A 23,029-nucleotide genomic window follows, 5' to 3' on the forward strand; every position below is an offset into this window, starting at 1 on the left:
ATTTTTCGTTCGGTCTTGATTAATGTACGAGAACGAAGCGATGAAGCTTTCATTCGCGATCACTTGTTGAGTTTCCAACCGTTCCTCAACTTGCACCGTAATAAATCAACAAGTCGTGTGTACTGTGGTTGTAAATTCTTAAACATCATTTATCATACGTATTACTTGTATTTTAAGAATAATTCTCGCACTAACCCCTTTTCTAGCTAAAGACTTTTTAATGTTTAGTTGTTCAACTCGTTGGCTGAAAGAATATCAGTATAACGACAAATGAGCAACGTATAGTTATAATATAAGAGTCTGCCAATAATACACTGAGAGAAATGTTTTCAGCCAGCAAACATTTTTATTGGAATAATGAACAAATTTATTGATACAATGAAAAAATATTTCGGTATATCAATATAAATTGGTTCATTATTTTAATATAAGTGTTTACAGGCTGAAAAACTTTTTCAGAGTGTATGCGTATATACGTTGCATGCTCGTTAAAGTACGTATTATTTATATTTTAAGAATAATTCTCTCTCTCTCTCTCTCTCTCTCTCTCTCTCTCTCTCTCTCTCTCTCTCTCCCACGAATTCCTTTCCTGGATACAGAGTTTTTAATGTTCAGTTATGCAACTTGCTGGTTGAAAAAATATAAGTACCGACGGATAAGTAACGTAGTTATATAAGAATCTTCCAGTAGTACGTACGTTATGCTCGTTGAAATATGTCAATGCAGAAGTGGCGAAGAAAATAAACTAGACCAATTTCAGAAGAGTGTTGTCGTCGTCGTATTTGGCAGAAATTCATTCGATCGTGAATTGATATTTTGAATGATGGTAGCGATAAATCATCGAAGCTTTAAACTTGTCAATAAGATATCTATTTAAAGTCCAGTGTAGTTTGCAATTTGCACAGGATTACGTGCATTAAGAATAAAGACTGGTGGAAAAAAGGAAAACTGCATGTATACCTATATGTATAGTATAAGCAAGAGACTTTATTAGCGAGAAAGTTTTTTGAAAAAAGTAATTAAGGGTGAGATAAGTGGATAAAAATGAAATATGTAAGACACGGGAGCAGGTAAAAATTCTTAGAAAACTTGGCACTATACACGTACGTGTTTCTATAGCCTCGTAATCCTTTCATAGACATAAAAGCTATAATTACAGTATCTCAGTCGCTTCGCATTAATTTAATCATTAATTTCTTAAGCCACTGCACGAGTTTTCAAGAGTGTTTTATTCGTGTAATTTGCAGCTATTCGTGACTATTTTCCTTGTGAAAATAAAATCTCGGAATAATCCTCGATAGACGCATTAAAAAAAAGTGTCTTTTGATCAGAAATGGACGCTGGATTCAAAAACTATTAAATATTTAATGCATTCTCTCGAACCAATCTTCTCCGGTAATAGAAGCAGCGTAAAGTCGTAGGAGAAACTCGGTGCAGTGAACTTGGCTGGAAAAATCAGAGAGTCGTTCGTTGGTCCATCGAGTGCGAGTGTGTTTATCGAGCTCCGAGAAGTGGAATCCCATAACGTACGTTACTCTGTATAGTGTAGAGTATATAGACTGTGAATGCGGAACGAAGTGACTGGTGGAGAAAGAGTGAGAGGGAGGGAGGGGGTGGGGGGATAAAAACTCGAAGCCAAAGAACGTGAAGGAGTCGAACAGAGGGTGAATGTAGTGAAAAGCGTAGGTCCAAAAAACTGGGAAATGGGTGAAAGGTAAAAAGGAGCGAAGAGAGCGAGGAAGATAAAAGGTATGTGAAAATAGTCGATCCAATCAAAAAGAAAAGAAGAGCTTCGAGGCAAAAGAAGCCAACCGAGGGTACAAAGTGAAACGACGATACTTGGTCGGGCGAGAGAAAAGCAGATAAGTTTTGCTGACAAAGAGGAATGGTAAAAAGCAGAAAAACTGAAGGATTAAGGGAAAAATAAAGGAAGTAGAAATGATGAGCTGGTAAAATTGGCTGGAGTACGTATCGCATGTTGTGCTGGGGGAGCTTGTGATAGAGATTGAGGGGAGGGGGTAAGGTGGGAGCAGGTGGGCTTCCGATAGGCTGACGAAGAGGGAGGGAGGGGGGAGGGTGAGTCTGTACAGGACTGGAAGAACACAGTCCTTGTTCAATAGAGGATGAAGAGAGACGAGGATGGAAGAGCCATGGGGAAACAGGGAGGAAAGCGAGGACGAGAGCTGGATAGTAGGCTAGGGGTGGGGGTAGAGATGGGGTGTTACAGAGGGTGAACTAGAGAGAGAAAGAGAAGCACGCGACTGGGTGCCACTGAAGCGGTTCAGAAGGGTGTCGTTCTGACACACTGCTCCACATTCCAGCACCAAGCAGCAACAAGCCTGCCGTGCCTTTCCTTCTACCTCTATTGCATACACCACACACACACACACACATACTATACTTACAATGTGTCTAATGCTACGGTTCCCCGCGTTCACTCACGAAAGTAAAGGACAAACGATTTGGTAATACTAGCTACCTTCCTACCCACCACTGATACTTGCACCATTTCCTCCAATGCTATACAAGCACAGAGATCCACTGCTGAAATTCAGATAAGGTTAGTGCTGTTGCTACCAATAATGCTAGCCTCTCTCTCTCTCTCTCTCTCTCTCGATTTCTACTTCTGCTTCTGGCAATATTGGCAATAACACTGGAGATAACAGAGCTAAAATATAACACAGAAGTTTGATAAATTCGCTTCGTGCCAGTTCGATTGGAATACGTATGAGAGAAATTGTCTCAATATTTTGGAAATTATCCATTATTCAGAAAGTTCGAGGTCAGAGAACTCCTGGCGTTTGTGGTTATGACTGAGGAAATGTTTTCTGAAATATATGCAGTTGGTGCATCGTTCGTTTTGATAGTTTAGGATTAAGCAGCTCGTTGATAATGGTTTTTTTAGCTCGTGGATTAATTAATATTTTGCTGAGAGATTTAAACGTGGGGAATCGTTCTTCAGCTCTGGGATGAATTAATTCTGATACGCGATCGTAATGAAAAATTATACCACGCGGAGCCTGGAATTCGTTAACGTAAGTGAGATGACACTTCAAACGATTTGGCCTTCTGAAAAGTACTCCGTAGTACTTGCAAGGGCTCTGAATAAGCTTTGTAAATGGACGGGTGCATTAGGAAATGAACAATATATCTGCATCTTTGAGAGAACTTTCTTACAGAGTAATTATGGATGAAGAAGTCTGCTCGGATTTTAAGAGAATCGCATTCTAACCAGAAGTAAAAGAAGGAGAAACGTGCCAAGGAGAGCTGGTCCAGCTCCAATACACATGCAATCTTTAGAAAATCTTACAGGTTCTCTCTGATATACACGTTTGAAAATGAGATGTTACAGCTTCCAACAGTTTTGTTGAATCATGCGAGGACCAAAACTGCCAACGGAGAATCATCCAACCACTTGGAGAATTAATGGCTTCTGTGTATAGACTGGGTGTCTCAGAAATAGAATGGATTTGTAATCTTTGGGTCAGTGGGAATTCGTGTCACACACCCGGTATATAATACGAATGACCTAATAACCAGTTGAGCAAGTTTGGAAGTCTTTTGACGTAGGACCTTGAAAAATATTTTTAATTGCCGCGTTATAAAACGGCGGAGTGTAAAGTTAAAGCTGAGAAAAATGAGTATTACAAAGGTTAAGGCATTGCAGCTTGAGGAGAATTAAAGGAGACGTTGCTTGAGTGCTTTCACCAACGGTCTAGCCTCTTCTTGGTGGATTCGACACGGCCGCATCCTATCATCGACTTGCGGCTACCACCGTGAGATCGTCCATGTCCCTTTTATCTCCTCCCCCCCCCCCTACCCCCTTCTCTACCTTTCCACCTGCACCGATCTTTTCTCTGCCATTCCAATCTTTTTATTGGGTCATACGGTATATGCACATTGAGTTTAAAAGCCAGCAGATTTCCAGACCACCTTGCCTCGTCGAATCACAACGACTTAAACCTACAGAGCTCTTCACTGCACCAGAATCACACACTTTATAGCCTTAAAGAGAATTTAAAAACGTTAAAAAAATGTTATCAATAGATATTGGTCTAGGAACGTCATAATAACAATTAAAATTAATATTTAAACATTTTTCAATTTGCATGAATTTTAATTTTTATCCACAAAATTATTACACAGTTTAAACGCAACGTTAAATAATCCATTTCGGAATAATAAATAACTCGAATACTGTTTACAGTCACACTAAATATTTGCTAATATTTATGTTTCTATAAAATGTTAATGCGACATTTTCGAGTCCATATTTATTAATAAAAGTTGTTTGGAATTACGTTCCCTGTTACCCCATAAAGTTTGGTCAGAATCATTGAATCACCCTGTATACATGTACATATGTATATAAACGATATAAACGCCTCGACTGGCCGGTTTTCAATGTACTCGTATATCGATTTCTCGTCTATTGCCGACAATGTCGCACGGTTCTGCGGACCTCCAGGAGTGAAAAATGAAGGGATTCTGTGCCGACAATCAAGCAGTGCATTACGCCACCTATCACTCGATTATCATTATCCAATAACGTAGATGCAAGCGACTTATTACTACAAGTTCCCGAACAACTCCATCCTAATACGAACGACTTAAATTATACACCGAAAGAGTATGAAGAAAAACACAATTTATAAACTTTTCAGTATTCTTGTTCCATTAATTACGTTGGAGCAGCTAAGCTATGGTCAAAGTGAAATAAAAAGAAAAAATGTTAATTGAAAAGTGCGATTAATTTTACTCTTCCAGCACAGATTCATATTTATCTAATGAAAAGGGTGCTCGCACGAAACACTACGAATTTCATGCATAAACTACTTCGGACGGCTCAACCAAGGCTTGTCCTACAACTTCTGCATGCAATATGTATGCCTGAGCGTCTTCGTGAAGCAAATTACATTATCATGGGCTATACTTAGTGTACCATATATGTTATGCCATTACCTCTTATTTAAAGGACATTACGAATTTGCCAGCCAAAATCCTGTCCCCAATTTGCATACCGTTACAGTACATTTGATGCTGCAGTTAAATAATGACATGAATTTATTATTTACAATTACATTTTTCTGCACCAAACGATATAAGCAATTATATTTATTGCTTCCAACTCGTATTACCATGTATACCACCACCTTCTTCCATCTTCATGAATGTATGCATGCACATGTACACATTACATCAAGCTTTATCTCCTACATCCTGATTACAGTCTCTCTGCACGAGAACTGTTACGAAAGAATGCGAAACGGCTCAACTTACATTGCACTGTGCAGTACAACAAGATTTCTATGCCATGCTTAAAAAATCCTATTTTTCACAATTTTCGAGCTTTACAGGTCCTGCGGAAAAAACACTGTTCGTCTCTGTAAGTCAGTACGCTGCATATTCACGAAATAAAGATCCTTTTTCCAGCTGGTATATATAGTGCACGTATCGCAGGTGATTTTTTGGGAGGGTTCTCGTGACGATTGTCGTAATCAGAATTTTCAGAATATTTTGACAGAAATGAGAGGAATTTTATAAGCATAGGAATAAGCAACAGATGTTGTCGCGACCTTTGGCTCGAGCGGAGTAATTTAGGAGAGCATCTGGCATCCGGTCGATTTAAAGCTATCTTCGAGAAGGCGGTTAGTGGACTTGTAGGATCGTTGAAGTTCCCAGCAGATGAGACGCTAACGTATATAACAGAATAAGCTTGAGAATAACACTGGACCATAGTCTAGTTGAGAGCCACTTGCTCATTCAAGTTGGATTGTTGAACGGGTAATTAGAGGAGCAACGTGTCGCCGGTGGGCCTAATTATAACAGTGCTTCATTTTTGACCTTCCCCATCCACTCCATTTCTACGTACATACTTCGTACTCTTCCATCGAGTCGAGACACTTGAATTCTCCAAAATGGAAGCTCCAGTGCAACTCCCATCACGGAAACTTCGATATTTTCGGCCCGTCATCACTTTGACCGATTGTGACACGTTTGAATATATATATATATATAGTATAACACATTACTCTGAGATTTCTCTCCAACTAGAAACCATTCAGTCATCAACCAAAATTTCAAATCAATTAACGTCAGCGAATAATTGTTCCATTGATAGGAGTGTTGGCCTTTCTCGAGACTCAATTGCGAAGCTTGAAAGGTACTTGGTCAGTCGTACTGGTTCAATTACTATTCCAAGTTTTGGCATCCAAAGGCCAAGTGAGTTAGTTATGTATAATGTAGGTATATATAGTATATTTAGTTGGAGCTTTTGGAGAACTTATTTAAGCGGTCAACCTTCTTCTACATTTATTATCCAATTGTAATTATCTGCTCCTTTAAAAATTTTACTCCTACAGAAGAGTGTTGAAGTTTCTGGAGTCTCAAATACAGTCTAAAAAACACGTGGTCACTAACACTAATTAAATTTATAATTCCAACTCTTGTCATTGAAAAGCCAAGTGAGTCAGTGTATAAATATCACAATGTACACACACACACATATAATATATTTAATTAATCAGTGAATTACGTGGTGTAATCCACGTTAGAGGTCTCGTTTAAGCGGTCGATCTTCCTCTACACGTTATTAATTGTAATTGTCTACTGCTTTACGAATGTAATCCCTAGCGAAAATTGCGAAGTAGCTGACGAGGTACATTTTGCTGTGTACCATGGATACACTGTCGCCCTTACTGGCAGGCTGAATCTTGTGGACGGCTCCGATGTCGAGTATAAACTTTAACTTTCGTACTACAAGCCCCACCAATCGCCGAGTTTCCTGCTCGCCGTGTTTATTCTGAGAGCCCCAGGATACTTTGCGACTGGTATCTCCATTCTCGAATTTCGCCAACCGTACATCTACATTGTATACTTGCTGGTTTGTCAATAAGTCAAACTGCTAGAGGGCTCTTAGCGAAACGCCTTCAACAGTTTGCTTATCGTACCGCAGAGTGCAATAAGATACGTATAATTGCATGCCTCGCTTTATGAATCCAAACCAGAGCTTTATACGCATCGAGCATCAAAGCTAATTCTATTGCTCCGATTTCAATTCTTTAACTCCAGCAAACTGGACAGAGATATAAACTCACCTAAAGGTCCATGTATATACTTCAATTTTGCAAATTTCCAACTTTCCAGCTATTTTCATTGCTTGCATTCTCGTTAAGTTATTTCTACGCGAAACTTAACTATTGTAGAATCGAGAGGCCCACTTATTTGTTGAGGTTAGTGTTTTTTCTAATTAAAATTCTTGAGAAGCTTTTTCTTTTCTTGCAGACACAGTTTTAATGTAGCAAAGTTATCTTGTGTTTATTCAGAATTAAAGTTGGTAAGTAAAAGTGCATTGTTTGTTTCAACGTGAAAATCATTGGAATACGTTGGTATTGCTAGAAATTATAATTGGTATAATTTGAGTGTAAATAATAGAGTAATTGGTAAGTTTCAAATGGTTAGCGTTGGAGCTATTCAAATTTCGAGATATTATCGATTGTAATCTTGTAGTGGAAATAGGGGACGAATATGTATGTCAGTTTGATTTCTTTGTTCGAATGTAGAGATAATAAACAGATTATTTATATGACAGATAATTATAGTAAATATGACAAATGTCAAGAGCAATAATGTCCTGATAGTTTAAATAATTATTATTATTATTACTGTTCTACTCTTTGCTTCTCGCCCATCATTTAGTATCAATTTTGTGGTTATTAGCAAAGTGCTAATGCTACTATGACAAAATAGTTAATTCCCTATGCATATTCGTTTACCAGGCTTGACCACAGCTTTACACTAAAACGATTAAAGGATGAAACTAGGTGAATAGTCTGATCGAGATAAAGCTAGGCAGGGTATGGTACAGAAACAGTGAATTATTCGATGCTATTGTTAAAATAGGGCTGAGTAAGCAGTAAGGGTAAAACAAGCGCGAACATTAATTTTAGCTCATTTCAAGCTTATTTGCTTCGAATCAATGATAGTATACGCGATTCAAACAAAATCGGACAAATAAAAGCAGAGGAGCATGTCATTTGGAAAGATTGCCAAAGCTGGAGAACTTTATCAGTAGTATATATATAGGACAAAGGTAATAATAAAATGAAATAGGGGTCGAGAGGCGAATAATAGGCTGGCAAAGTGGCAATTAGACATCCCTTGAATTTCATAAGTGGAATAGGGTTATTAAAGTGACCGAAAACAATGGGAGTATTTGAAGTTGGGGGTACCAGTACAGAGTGGTCAGGAGGCTAGTAATATAAATCTCCATTAAAAGGCAAAAGTGCTAGGCAAACGTCAACATTATGAATGGCCACGATTTAAATCAAAAGAATCAGCCTACTGTTTCCATCTTTTGCCTCTTCCTGCAATGTATGCAGCTACGAAATATCAGATTTTCGTGGACCAGTGTGAACTATATATATATATATACAGTAGCACAAGGAAAAGAAGAAGCAAAAACGAGAGAGTATAGGAACACAGAGCAACAGTGGGACGTCAGGATTCAGCCTATCGTACAAACGAAATGATGGAGATGCTGCGGTAGTCCCTAACCGCGTCCCTGGAGAGTTTCTACTTTTACGACAGAACGTAAATCAATGCGATACTGCTAGGGTAGAACACGGGAAAGACAAGAAGCCGTGGGTGGAAGATAGATAGCAGACAAGTCTCCTGAAAGCACTCAGCGTGTTGCTTAATAGTTGCTTTCTCAAATTAAATCCAAAGCTAAGCAGCCCAGACTAGGTCACAGCACTGGCACTATGAATATTTCTACCAAACGCAACTTCCATTATTCCGTTCCACCAAATTATTCGATTCGCCTCGCAAAAAAAAACTTTACACGTTAATTTGTTGCCAACTTTTCCAGTTCAAGCAAATCGAACAAGTTTGATTTCTAGCAGCACTTTGTGCATAATCCTGCCACGCCCCACTGGCCAAAAAACTATGCTTGCTCATCAAAATTCCAATAGGTCGAATAAACTTGGCGAATTTACATATATATAGAGCATAGGAATGTGTTCAGAGTCGAATAATGAGGAGAATAATGTATTGTATTGAAAAGGGGGTTGGAAAAGAAAAGAGTATAATAAAACGATAGTTATTTGCACAGTCATTATCGATAACGTAACAGGAGACTGTACTCTATCCACTAATAATCGTACAGTTATTCCTACAGAGTTGTAAATAATCTGTTCGTTTCACTGTCTGATATATAATACGAATACATCACTAGTTTCTTTTCCAAGTAGTTACAGCCAGTAGCCCAGCTCCAAGTAAGAAATTACATAGAAACAATTTACTCAGTTGCAATGATTTCAAAAATATGCACTCGTAATTCATATTTTGCTTTGAAAAATCTTCAAAGATTTATGCAAAATAATGTATACCATTGCATTATAAAAGAGCGCTATGTTCTATTTACGTCTTTTATGCAAAATATTCCATTTGTAGTATTTATGCAGAATCTTGTAAAAGGAATAATTTACAAATTACAATGTAAATTAAATCCTTCGTCAATTTTCGTTATTTTATATATAAATCATAACGTTTATCGATCGTTATATAATTTCCTCAATAATTTAAAGTCGCAATTTTGCAGCCTCGACCTTCCTCTCAAGATTTTCTACAATTGAATCTTCGATGATTCTCAAACAAACGCGATAACATCGTGGTAGCGAGTGCTTCAATGGAGTCTTTTTTATTTAAGCACTCGATAACATCTGCCGGTGATTTGCGCGAGACTCTGATGAATCGATCGTTCGAGCGAGATCTCGAAACGTGTTGCACGTACAATTCAGCATCGATCGAGCCGCGCAATCTTGATATTTGTCGCTATCGAGTTTGGATTGAATTCGTTTCGCGTTTAAGCAAGGCTGCGTATGCGACGCAACGTTCACTGTTGAGCAACGTTGCTCAGCGTCGCGTCTGAAGCGTCGTTTCACGATTGCATGGTTACCGTGGGTACAGTACGTTGCAGGGACCGACGTTCTCAATCGACGTCTGACGAGGTTCACCGAAGCAGAACGAAAAAATATTTTTTTCCTCTTCCATCCCCTGTCCCGCTTCAAGTACCCCGAGTACTTCAACCTCTACCCCCACCCCCCCCCCTCCCTACTTGCTTGCTACCCTTACAATCTTTGTCGGTACACGCGAAACGAGTGCTTCTCCCCCCGCCTGAATTTTCATGCATACAAAATTAAAATTCGCTTAATTGCCACGTCGAAAATCACCAGCTCGCGTTTAGCTCGTAAAAAAGATATTTGTAACATTTTCGAAAAAACATTGAAGAAATTTTCCACTAATTATCAGCTTAATTTTTTATTAATATTACCACATAATCCACTGAGCCGTAAAGAAAAACTCTGCTCCGCTTTAATCTGCAATATGTAGACACGTGACTGATACATTATTGGTGTATACTACTGGATACCCACGAGAGCTCTTATTATACTGACGGATACTCCAACGTGTGTGTTGACAATCGATCGATCGCTGGGTAAACGATTTTAATGCTTTCTTGTTCCTCCCACGTATATGTGTGTACAGCGCTGGACACGTGTAGAAAACTCGATAATCGAAGCGGAGAGGAGTAGTAACACCATCGCGAAAGAGGTGTCGTCGGGCTAAGATTTTATAGCTGTTAATTCAATATGGTGCGGAAGAAAACTGTAAACATTTGTTGTTCACTTCTCGTATATATATATATATATATATATATATGAACATCCTCGATAAAATGTCTGTTTCCCAGGCGTATTTTCGTCGCTAGTCCAATGAATCGATCAGTTTATACACGCGCACTCTCAATCTGCTTCGAGTAACACCGCCGTCTGACCATTTTTAAATTATACTACTGAATATCATTTTCTCTTTGCACAGCAGCACGAAATGGTTCAAGAGTCGACGTGTGAATTATTTAAGTAGCTTTTACCGTAAAAATATGACATTTTTGATGCAGCTTGACGAAGAGAACGCAAACGCAGCGTCGAGTTCCGCGCGAGCTTCGAAGCAAACGCATATTCAGGACAACGAGTCATTAAAATACAGCTCGTCCAGTTAGTTATTTTTGAGTGGTGCTTTCTTTTGTCACACGAGCACCCAGAGACAGAAAGAGGAAGTGGGTGGGGGGGGGGGGGGGGTCAGGGCTGCAGGAATTCTCTAAAGAAAAATCCACCTTGACCAGGGTTCCAGTGTATAAGAACGTAATTGAAAAACAGCCATCGGCAGCCATTAACTCTAATGCAGATATATAGCGAATGTCCAGGATACTTTTGCCAAGGGACTTTCCTCACTCGACCGGGAATAGCTCACGATCGTGATCGGAAGCCGCGAGGCCTTAAAATCTCGCCTCTTTGAAGCAATATTTCACGATAAAGTAATGAAAGACCGAATGACTTATTGCAGGTCTAATAACTCGGGGCTTATAAAAAAAAATACAAGGCCAGATGCTCGTGCTTGCAACAGGGCGATGCTGTTCCCAGACCAAAATATTTATTTTCAGCCAGTGGATGGATGTGACGTGAAAAAAAATACGATAAAGTCGCCGTTAAGGGGATGTAAGAGGGTCGCCTGGTATTTTGGAGCCTCGGAACTCTTCTATTTTACAGCATAAATTTAAAGCTTCATTTTTATCGTGAAAATCTCGTCGTGATATTTTAACGTACAGCAGATTTATAATAATCGCAAAGTCTCGGTTAAATATGTTCACCTAACACGTCTGGTAATTTATAGACACACACGATTCCTAGACACGTTTCATTCGTCACGCGAGCCGAATGGACAAACTTTGCACGGACTTTGCTTCGAAACAATATTTCTCCGTAAAATTTTCGGAAATTCCCAGTGATTTAGTCGTTATATTCCCCGGCCATTTCGCGAAGCTGCGTTCGCTTTCTCGATGGACTGAAACGTTTAAGAGTCACGTGACACAATCACTATTTCTCCTTTCACAGAAGATCAAATGGATTTGATTTCTTAACCTTTGAACTTCTCTGTTTCGGAAATCGCCCCATAAATATCTTCGAGTCCCACTTCACTCGGCTGGACTGATCGACTATTTCTACTTATTCTCCTCCTTTCCTTGTTTTTTCCTCTCGAAACCCATTTTTCCCAACTCGAGAGTCTGTAAATTAATCTATTTCTGTGGATATGGCTAAGTTTCAATTTGGAGAGAGTAATAATAACGTTAAACGTCATATGGGTTTAGTTTTTTGCTTCCCCCGTTGAAGGGTCAAAAGCGATAAGCTATATATATTACAGAATGAAGCTCAACTGTGATTCCATTAGGCTCGACACTGTCACCAGTGCCATTCTGGTAATTATGATTGACGAACTGATATGTTACACGCATTTGCTGGGAACTTTTGGCATAACGAGTACGTGGCACTTGAATTATGTAATCATATAGCTCGGTCTCCCTTCTGGCTTGAGGTCGGCCCAAGTTTTGCATTTATTATGCACATGGTGCGCCTATATAATATAGTATAATTGCTTATATCCTCCAGACGTACTATATATACATATATATATGCAGCACACACAGGTAGTACCACGTGGACGAGCAAGAGCATGAAAGGGAAATTCGATAATCTCAGCAAGCACTTCTAATTAAGGCTTACTTCGAATTTCCCTTTAGAACGCGATAAGCGAGCTGTAGCTCCCACACCGAAAGCAGGTCGAACGAGTTTAGGCTTGAAACGGCTCGAGCAGCAACTTTTATGTCAACGACGAACACGCCAAAGTTCTTAACAAGGAACCGTACGTAATCCCAAGCACATCCTCGCGAATAGTCTCGCAACCTTCAAAGTACTCTCGGTGCCAGGCGTGAAACGATTGGATTAGCGGTTAGAATGGCTCAGGCCAAACCGAATAAACACGACTCCGTGTCTCTTCGACCCTTGAGCCAAAATTTTTGCCCTCCTCCCTTCCCTTACACCCCGAACAACCACCAACTTTCGCAACTCCATTCGACCTGGAACAATGCCTACAATAGCAGCCAGTGTTTCCCTCCGAACTCGAATTATTTCACCGCGTGAGCTATACACGTCCCTCTATTCAAAATGGTTATATATTACTGTATGTATGGAAAAACACTTGACTCATTCGAGATTATTTTTGCTCCATTTAGAAATTTATCACTGCGACGTTTATTCTGTTTATTGTTTTTCACGTAAGTTGGTACAGAAGAATTTTATGTATCGCGCAACTTGCTGAAAAGTACTTTGAGAGTAATAACGTACAGTATAGTATATTTGTGCAATGGGGAATAGCTAGTCGAGTTTATTTTTGCTTTTTTGGAAATTAATAATTGCGAGAGACGAGTGTATTTCGTCATTTTTATTGCTTTGATATCTAAGTGTATTTAACAGAATAGTTTTGAGTTAGAACTATAGCGGGAATGTATAATGTACCCTGTATATGCAAAATTGTAAATACAAGACTAATTAATTCGAAGAATGATTCAACCGGTTGAGTTTATTTCTATTCGATTTAGAAATTAATAATTGGAAGCAGAGAGAATTTCATCCTGTTTATGGTTTTGACGTTTCAATGAATTTTATGTCAGACTTCGGAAAAGCCTAAAGTACTCAGTGAATGAAACAGCATAAATACCAAACATATCTAACATAAATTTGAAATATCATATACGAGTTTTTATTTACTCGATACAGAATTTAATAATTGCAAGAAAGGAGCGTTTCATCCAGTTTATTGTTTTGACGTTTAAGCATATAACAGAAGAGTTTTATGTCAGAACTCGTAGGAGCCTAAAGTACTCAGTGGGTGCAAAAGCGTAAACACAAGGCATGTCTAGTAGAATACGTAGCACTGGCTTGAAAAGTTTTCCAGTCAGACGCAAAACTTGATTCAATTAGAGACTAGAGAGGGTTTACGTTAGTTTCAATAGTCGAGCGAGCGAGAGAGAGAGAGAGGGAGAGAGAGATCTACTAGTCTCCCTTTAATTTCAACTCTCGCGAATCGAACTCTCCTTTTGCGCTAAATCAGCCCCTCCGGCTAGATTTTTTTAGCCAAGTATTTGTTTAATCTTCCGTCTCTCACGTTCCGTGTGGAGAGTACTCCGTACTCTCTGTGGCTAAGGTCGAGCGAGTTTCACCTGGAGTTTCGCCAGAAGCGCTTTTCCATTCGTACCACACAGCAACGAGTACTCTTCGTACCGGAAAAACTTCTTATGGAAAGCCTGTGGGATCCGTGTACACTTTTCGCGCTACGGTCTTCCTCCCATTGCCTATATATATATATTTTCCGTAGAGAAGAGATACCCCTGATATAACTAACAGTTTCTTTTCCATCTCTTTCACGAGCACCTCGCAATAATCCAGCATTCGCTCACTGCGTGCTCCGTCGTTAAATTACTCTCAACGGCTGCTGCGGAAAATTCAAGGGCTATTGTTTATTGGTCCTGGGAAATTTCAAATAAAATCGACCTCTCCTCTTTCTCTCTCTCAAAACCGATCAATTATATCCGTAGGTAAATTGATCTTTTCCCGGTATAATTTCCTAATAAATTCCAAACGAGGAAAAGCGTCGAATTACAGTAGAGATCCTTGCTTCCTCACCATCTTGTGTATACATTCATGTATCGAATAACTCGAATCGTATAACACGAAATTAACGAATCAAGCAGAAATTAAAAAAAACAACAATTTTTTTTATAAATTTAACAGAAATCCAAATATTTGTTTAATGAAATAATTAACTGTTATTGTTATGTAATGTAGTATACTTGTAAATAAAATTACAACTGCCATATATTTTTCAGTAAGAATAAGCAATTGTTTGCGTGTCATAGGAGAAAATATTGAATAATAAAATAGTAGTGTGCTTACCTTGAGGTAGGAGGGTGAGCAAAAGAAGTAATTGAAGATAAATGGCGAACATCCATGGCTTGAGTGACTGATGGGCTGAATATCTGGCGTGGCTCGCCATGCCAAAGAAAGAGCACAGGTTGATCGACATTCTTACTTAAGATCGGCAAAAGAAAACTTGAGCCGTAAATAATCGCAGTCACTGTCACGAGCCCGTCACCCGATCAGCCTGCATTGGTCTATCGTCATCGTCGGATTTCCTTTCGGTCCGCTAAACGCACGACGGACCACCCGACTTCGCCGTCATAACAATTTTATCGTTGCTCGCGCGAACTAATTCTTTCGCCACTTTTACTCTTCTTCCTTCTTCTTACCCTCTCGCTCTCTCTCTCTCTCTCTCTCTCTCACGATTTTTTTTCTCCTTGAATTTTTTTCTCCTTCTCACCGTGCAGCACCCTACACGAGAATCCTAATCTTCCACTGGGCCATTCTCATTAAACTCGCGATATCCTGAAAACAACTCCAGTTATTTTCTCTCGATATTAAACTTTTTCCGAAATTGCTCGATTTTCCCACTCGGATCGCTGTAATTATCGTTTAATTGCATCAGGGGAAATATATATAGTTTGATTTTTCTAGATTTGATATTAAAAATTGTCACTTAAAATTGTGTTTTTCTATTTTTGTAATAATGGCAAAGCAGTTTTTTGGTTATTGACATTTTTTGCGAGTAATTTATTAAAGTGAGATTTTTATTTTAATTGTTGTTCGTCTAATTGGAAATTCAATGAAGTAGTTGTTAACGTTGTATTTGTGTAGAAACATTGGATCTTTGGAGAAAGTATAAAGCCACGGATTTTACAGTAGCTAACCCGTTCGTCAGTGCAACTTTAATGAACGACAATCGCTTGGAGTATACCGACGACGATGGCGACGACGGTATACCTTTAACCTAGATATTGGCTGTCACTTATTATGACGCTGCAAATCCGTCGAGAAACTCTCATCGCTTAGTATTACACGAATGAGCTGTACAACATCGACGTAAGGCTAATAAACGCTTGGAGAAGTACTTACTAAATTTCAATAAGGATTCGTCACCTTGTAGAAACTCGCTAGCAATTTTAAATATAATTTAATTTATTTAGAATGATTTTACCATAGCTTAAAATTACACGAATTATCCCTGTACAGCATCAATGAAATGATAATAAACGTTTTGGTGATGTACTCAAATTTAACAAGGCTTCCTCGTTATATATAGATATTGTACTACTACCACGTTCAACAATAATTCAATTTATTAAAATTAGTTTTATCATTTCTAAGTTTTACATTAATTGACTGAACAATATCAAATGCAATGGTAATAAACGTTTTGGAGAAACCCTATTATAAAATTTTACAAAAATCGTTCACTCTGTAGAAACTGTACTATCATTTTAAAAAATAATTTAATTTATTTAAATTAATCTCATCATAGCTCAATATTACATGAATTAACTATGCAGCATCAATGCATAGCTAATAAACGTTTTTAAGAAGAACTAATATTCCCTAAGGACTCCTCATCCTATAGAAACTATATCACCACTTTAAAAAGTGATTTAATTTATTCAAATTAATTTTATTATAACTTAGCCTTACGCAAATGAGCTAGCCCCAGCATCGCTGCAACGATTATTAACTCTATCTTCAACCTACACACTGCACTACTACTCCGATAGAAGATAGAGAGCGTTTTAATAATAATTCGACGAAGGGGAATCTCGCTTATCTATATTTTCGTGTTATTATGTAGCGGCTTGTAAAGTCGTTTTGGGTTTAAAGTCGTGCGGTAATTCGACTCTTTCCTTATTGCTTCGTAGCGTGGTAGCAGCTGTTGCCAGCTCTAAGCTGAAATGATGTGTATTCTTCTGACATCCCCGACTAACCGTGAGATATATAGAAAGAGAGAACATCCCCCTGGTCTCCTAGTTACGCAACGTGGGACTATGTACGGCTGGGCCCGCTTTTCTTTCATTGAACGTTTTATAAAAGTGCTTAGTCATTCATCATAATGTCAGCCAAACTGACACACGCTTTAAAGATATTACTTATTACTTATTCAGTGAACGCTGTTTTCTCACCGCATTGTCTCAAGAAGTTATTGAAATTTTACGACGACTTTTCGAAAATTTTCTTACATCTGCCGGATTTATCGTCCACTTTAACACTTTTCATTGCGTAGGCAAAGATTTCTCGTATTTCACTATCGTAAAATATGGGCTCGATGTATATCCTCGATCAACTCGACCCATTATTATATCCTCCTACCACATATGCGTATTATGTAGAAGATTGGGTACTCCGGAAGATTATAGCTCGCGTTTATCTCGAGATAAAACAGCCCAATCTTCGTCGAGCGAATCACTGCATCGCTTAAGATTATCTTTACGCTTGTGCTTTATTATTATTTTGATCATTGTAATAGAAAATTTATGGCAGGGGGAGCATTTGTTAGCATGGATTAGAGACACGAGTAATTTTACATTTGATTTTAATAAAGGACGAAAAAACTGATGGAAATAAACGGAAAAGGAATAATACAGCACACGGAAGTTGGAAAAATAATTATGCCCGGGCTGGGCTGCGATTTGAATAAAATATGAATTTAAAGTAGAAATTATCATTTTTCCGTCAACAAAAAGCAGCGTTTTGATGCTTTCGCTGGTCGAAAGACTTGAAATATTTAAATATAAGAAATAGTATATTTATAGTTTAGTGTATATATATATGTGTGTGTGTACATCACATAGATATACGTATACGCATTTAGTAGTTCACAGCCCTTTTAATTACCGGCGTAGAACGGATTCGCGAAAGCACTTAGGCGCGTAGCTACGCTCATTCAATGAAATTTTACTCTTGCGTTAAGCGAGCTTTCAATATTCTTGTAAAAAAAATTCAACTCATGGGAAATATTAACCAAGCGTACATAATATTGATAATCAGATGCATACGAGTGGTACAGCTATTTTTAATCGTGAGACAAATATTATCCATAGAAAAAAACATGATTTTTTATCCGGATTTAATGTAAAATGGAGCTGCAATGAAATTTACATACAAATAAGAGATAAAGCGTTAAATTTGTTAGGCAAATGAAGGAAGTATAGTATAAACTCACGGAGAATATCTCCTAGCACAGTTTTCAATTAACACATAATAACTATATTCGTTATCTCGTCAGGATTAAATACACTAAAACGTGATTATCCAATCTTTAATTTTCGGATAATACCTCGACATCTCGATTATTCGCTGCTCCAATTAAGCGAACGCCCCACAATCAACTTTCTACATTGCCTAATATTTTCCGTTTCTAATCGAATGTGCCGGCCCGTAATTTAAATTGCATTCCAATTCCCCTCGGCCGAGCACAATTTTAATTTTTCAAACTCCGGCGAAATATCCATCGATCGACAATCTTCCAGATAGATTTTCACGAGAAATCTCGCAGAATCCTTGATCAATTAGAGCGAATGCTTCAATTTCGCGATAGCAACTTTATTAACCAGCTATCCATATCTATATATCAGATGTGCGCTTGCTTGGAATTCAGCTATACCTCTATATATATATATATATATATATACATGTCACGTATCCTGAAAAGCAGAGATTTTGCTGAAAAACGAGCGAGTAAGAATATGGATTGAAGCTAGATTTTATTTCACCGTGGCCATAAACGTGGCTGAAAGCAGCAGCGGACCGTTTGACAATCTCCAGATAGAGACGCTGTGCGTGAGTGCGAGTGGGGCAACAAGAAGTCGAGTGCGCCAAGTAGTATTACATACGGTCAACGAGAGTACGTGCTTCGGTCAGAGCTGGAAGATCGCGTTGCTCATTCCGGCAACTCGATAAATATTAAAGTCGCAAGCATGCTCGCACACACATGTACAGGATAGTATACTTATACATATACACTGTACACTATATACACAGCAGATCCGAGTGATCCACGAGGGTTTTACGAGCATTTCGGATCGAGCTTGGTTACAGGTGTCCCTGGCAATTACACATACACGTTGCATCCCCTCTCCCCACCAGTTATAGCCTCCTTATCGAATCCTATTTTCATAGGATCTCTCTCCTCTCCAATAATCTTCTCCTGGCAGGACCAAGGACCGAGAGAAGGAGGAAAGCTCAGGAAGCTCGTCCTTTGGGATCGATCTCGCGAAGCCTCAACAATCGATTACACTGCTTCGAGAGATTCTCTTTTTCCAGTGTCGTTCAACTGTCGTTGTTTCCACTGCCATTCCCTTCCCTTCCCTTTGGCACCCCCTGGTCCCTTCACTTCCCTTCCCCACCCTTCTCTTCCTTTTCCCCGGCGGCTACCGTCGGCCAGAGGGCGGAATATAGGGCGTGGAATGTCGATCGAATCTCCTCTCTCTCTCTCTCTCTCTCTCTCTCTCTCTCTCTTCACTTTACCCCCACTCCCCTCACTCACCCGTCGCGCGCGCGATAACACAAATTGTTCAAAAATTAGATTTCTCCCAAGCCTTGGGAAGAAACCTGTGCACACACTCCCCCTCTATCTCTATCCTGAAAAACTCGCGTTACTTCTGAAAATCCGCTCCTCGGAAGAACCCTCTGAAAACTCCCGAAGACTCTCTTATAGAAATCACCTTCGAACGTTGCAAGTTTCATGGAATTCCATAAGTTTGTTCTCCCCTCTGGAAAGTGAACGCGGGGTACCGTAGGTCGAAGAGAAAAATCAAAAATACACACTCTCCTATGAAATCGTTAAATTTCGTTTTCGACAGCACCAGTGGGATCAGCACTTTTTGCGAGTAGGCTGGGGAATGTAAACAGAGAGCATGGCTTTCGAGTTTGGAAGGTTAAGTAGCACGAGTCACTGTTTTTCGGTCGCTGGGTCACTTGGCACTAGCATGCGTGTTGTGTCACGCATTCCTGGGGGGATTGCCAGTTGGTCGCAGGTTGGACGCGCGGTGTAAGGCGGAACATTCGGGTTGAGAAATTATTGTATAGTTTGGTCGTCGAGTATTGAGAGTTTTAGTTTTAATAGGACTGGGCATCGGCCTCGTGCCTCGTCTCGCCCGGCGCGCTACACATAACGGCGCGTTCCGTTCTCTCGTGTCTCCTTTTCCACCACCTCCTGGTCCCCTCCAGTTGTCTACCCCCACCACACCTCTACCACTACCACCATCTTCAAGCCCCCCACCTCCTTCTCCAGGGCGCAACACGGTGCTCCTGGCGTCCGGGCGGCTTCGAGAGCGCGTTGCTCTCTTCTTCTTTTTCTCCACCTTCTTCCACCCTCTTTAAGTTACCATCTCGACCCTTCGGATCATCTTCCGTTCGATCATTCCCTCTTCCCCTCCCCCTCTCCCCCCGTTAAGCTTCCCCACTCAACTACCTGTTTCAAGAAACGCTGTCGAACGAGTCCGGATGAACGCAGCCTGGGCAAACTCCGACCGACCGCTGTTGTTATTATCGCTCCAGGTCAACGACAGAGTTCACTGTACCCGAGCCACCTCCAGCCGGCTTCACTGTGAGCTACCACCGGGACCAAACCGCCTGTAATTCCTTCTTCCGCACGATTTCGCCTTACAAATTTTTTCTGGGACCGAAATGTCTCAAGTTATATATATATATATATGTATATAGGAAGAGAGAGAAGGTTTTTCAGTATCTCAAGGTAAAGAGGCAGAGGGTAGTTGGTGGATTGCCTCGATATAGTCCCGTTGCGAGTGAGAACTGCGCTGCTATCTCTCTCTCTCTCTCTCTCTCTCTCTCCTTTTCTACGTCTCTTTTGCTCCGAGTCAGCTCGACTCGTCTCCGACTCCAGCTCCGGCGGATCCAGCGGTTCCCGTTCCGTTCCCGTTCTCGTTCCCGCTCCAGCTGAGGGGTCCTCCCATCTAGTCCCACCACGATTTCGCGCGAGCCTGCGGACTGGACCACCACGCAACCAGCATCCCCCCCACCACACTTCACTACCATCCCTGAACGCCCACCACACAGATCAATATTCTACCCACCGTATATGGTAGTCTCTCTCTCTCTCTCTCTCTCTCTCTCTCTCTCTCTCTCTCTCTCTCTCTCACTCCCCCCTCTTTCCATCCCTTTCCATGTTTCTCGCTGTACCCAGCATTCGTCTCGCTCTCTCAACTTCATCGCGGTACCCCATACCCACTAGCCACCCCCTCCCACCCCTTACACTCGATTCCCCCTCCAAAACTCTCACTTCCCCTACCAGTTTCCCCGTTTTCCCACAGCTTCTACTCTACATCATCCCTCAAACGCTAGAATCCCTACACCCCCTCTCTTTCTCTCCACCAGCTATTGCCACCCTACCCCTCACCTATCCTTAACTTCTCTCTCTTTCCCTCGTAACGTTTCATCATGTCGAGCGCGCGACTCCATAGCGACGGTCATGAGCCAGCTTAGAGCCCGAGCCAAGAGAATCTGTTGCTTTCTACCCCTCCCCCTCCCCCTCTATCTCTCACTCTAACCCCGTCCCTTCCGTGTGACACACTCTCCTTCTCTTCCTCACCAACGACAATTATTCTCCTCCACTCTACCCCATAACATTACATCGCATCTTCCAATACGTTAATTAGCACTGATCGGTTCCGTAGCTTTCCAAGCCTCAAGCTGCTTACTGCGTTTACACGAAACTCCGTTTCATTATTTATGGAAATTTCGATGACTTCCTTATACCTCCAATCGTCCGTTTTAACGTTTAATAAGTATTATATCTAGCATCAAAAGAGAGACTTCCCTATAGAATTGCTCAGCGTGACTGGCTTTGTTACATTTTTTATTGGGTTGGAACAAAGAGCATTAATTTGTGATTTTCTTTGAATTAAGTAAATTTTGTTGAGGATGTTGGCTTTTAAGAAGTTAAGAACGAACATGATTCCATTAAGTTTATATACAGGCTCGAACGTATATCTTACTCTGAGCCACCTGCCGCAAATGATTCTCCAGTGTAAGGTCCTTAAGAGAATCTGTTGCTTCCGAGCTGCAATAATACGTTACTTCGTAATCAATACTTATCGCCTAGTCGGGAATGTTTATAATATTCCTATGGAGCACTGTATGGCGATAGGACCAAAATTGCAATAATAACGTTACAACAGAGACGAAGAAATTATTTATTGTGGGTAGCCTTATAAGAAAGTTTTAATTTTTTATTCTCCTAGTACGTCTATAAATAAAAGCTGTAAGCAATATTCTCATGATCGTAGCGTAATATACAAACTCAATGTGCTTGCCAAGTATATTAAGATGGAAATCATGGATAGACCCGGAGAAAATCAATAACACCTTATTCGGGAAATAGGAAAACTCAATTTACCAAGTTCGGAGTATACCTACGTATACACTGTATAGTATTCGTAAACGTGACCTTTGTTATAACATAGCTAGTTAATCTAATTACACGTGATTTAATTAAAATATTTCTTACGAATTGATTCGTTGATTTAATTATAATGGGTTTTGTTTTATTTTTATTTGCTTATATTTTCTGCATTTTTCATTAAAAATATAATAGCTATCTTATAAATAATACAAAGTTATAGGAAAAACTGTATAAAGTGCACAATAAAGTCTATCTAATGTTATCTTTAAATCGATATTACTTGTTGAGTAATGACTTACGTATGGTAACAGTACTCCATTGATAACTTTGCTACAATTTATGCGATATTAACCAAAGGTAAAAGATTCCCTGAATATGGTAATATGTATCATAGAAAAAAAATGATTGTAAGTAATATTGATATCAAGAAGAGATATTCTATTTCTATAATTTCTTGTTACTATGTAATTGTATTATAAATTAACTTGTAATACTTTGGATTATTAATTGGAATACAATATATTGTGAAAATAATATGAATGTGTGGCTCATATATATAATATACTTATACCACTTAAGGTAAACATATTTTTTTTAACCATTTTTTCTCAATAATTTCATCTAATATTCCATATTTTCGATATGCCGTTCGATTCGTTAAAATTTCAAGTAGGTTTATTGAAAATTTCAAGTCAGTCTATATATTTATTAAAAAACACTCAAATATTAAAATGGATATGTGATTTAAAGTGTGAATGGGCGCCAAAATTGGTCAAAGCATTCGATACGCTATCTGCTGGAATTGAAAGCAACTAAATGGTGACAGCTGAAC

The 23,029-nt window shown here is 39.5% G+C and overlaps 1 protein-coding gene across 1 annotated transcript in view; it reads right to left on the reverse strand.

Moving 5' to 3' along the window:
• The window catches only part of nAChRalpha6 (nicotinic acetylcholine receptor alpha6), a 166,699-nt gene extending 147,680 nt beyond the window's left edge, over positions 1 to 19,019 (reverse strand). Inside the window, exons 1-2 of the mRNA XM_066740696.1 lie at positions 18,896 to 19,019; positions 14,850 to 15,338 (exon numbers count right to left, since the gene is read on the reverse strand). Of these exons, the coding sequence (XP_066596793.1) occupies positions 14,850 to 14,979 (130 nt within the window). The 5' untranslated portion in view covers positions 14,980 to 15,338; positions 18,896 to 19,019. The remainder of the gene's footprint in view (positions 1 to 14,849; positions 15,339 to 18,895) is intronic.
• Between the last annotated feature and the right edge of the window lie 4,010 nt (positions 19,020 to 23,029).

Source organism: Prorops nasuta, unplaced genomic scaffold, assembly GCF_024137725.1.
Source record: "Prorops nasuta isolate Cenicafe-Biocafe unplaced genomic scaffold, Cenicafe_Pnas_1.2 PNAS00002, whole genome shotgun sequence".
Taxonomy (NCBI): domain Eukaryota; kingdom Metazoa; phylum Arthropoda; class Insecta; order Hymenoptera; family Bethylidae; genus Prorops; species Prorops nasuta.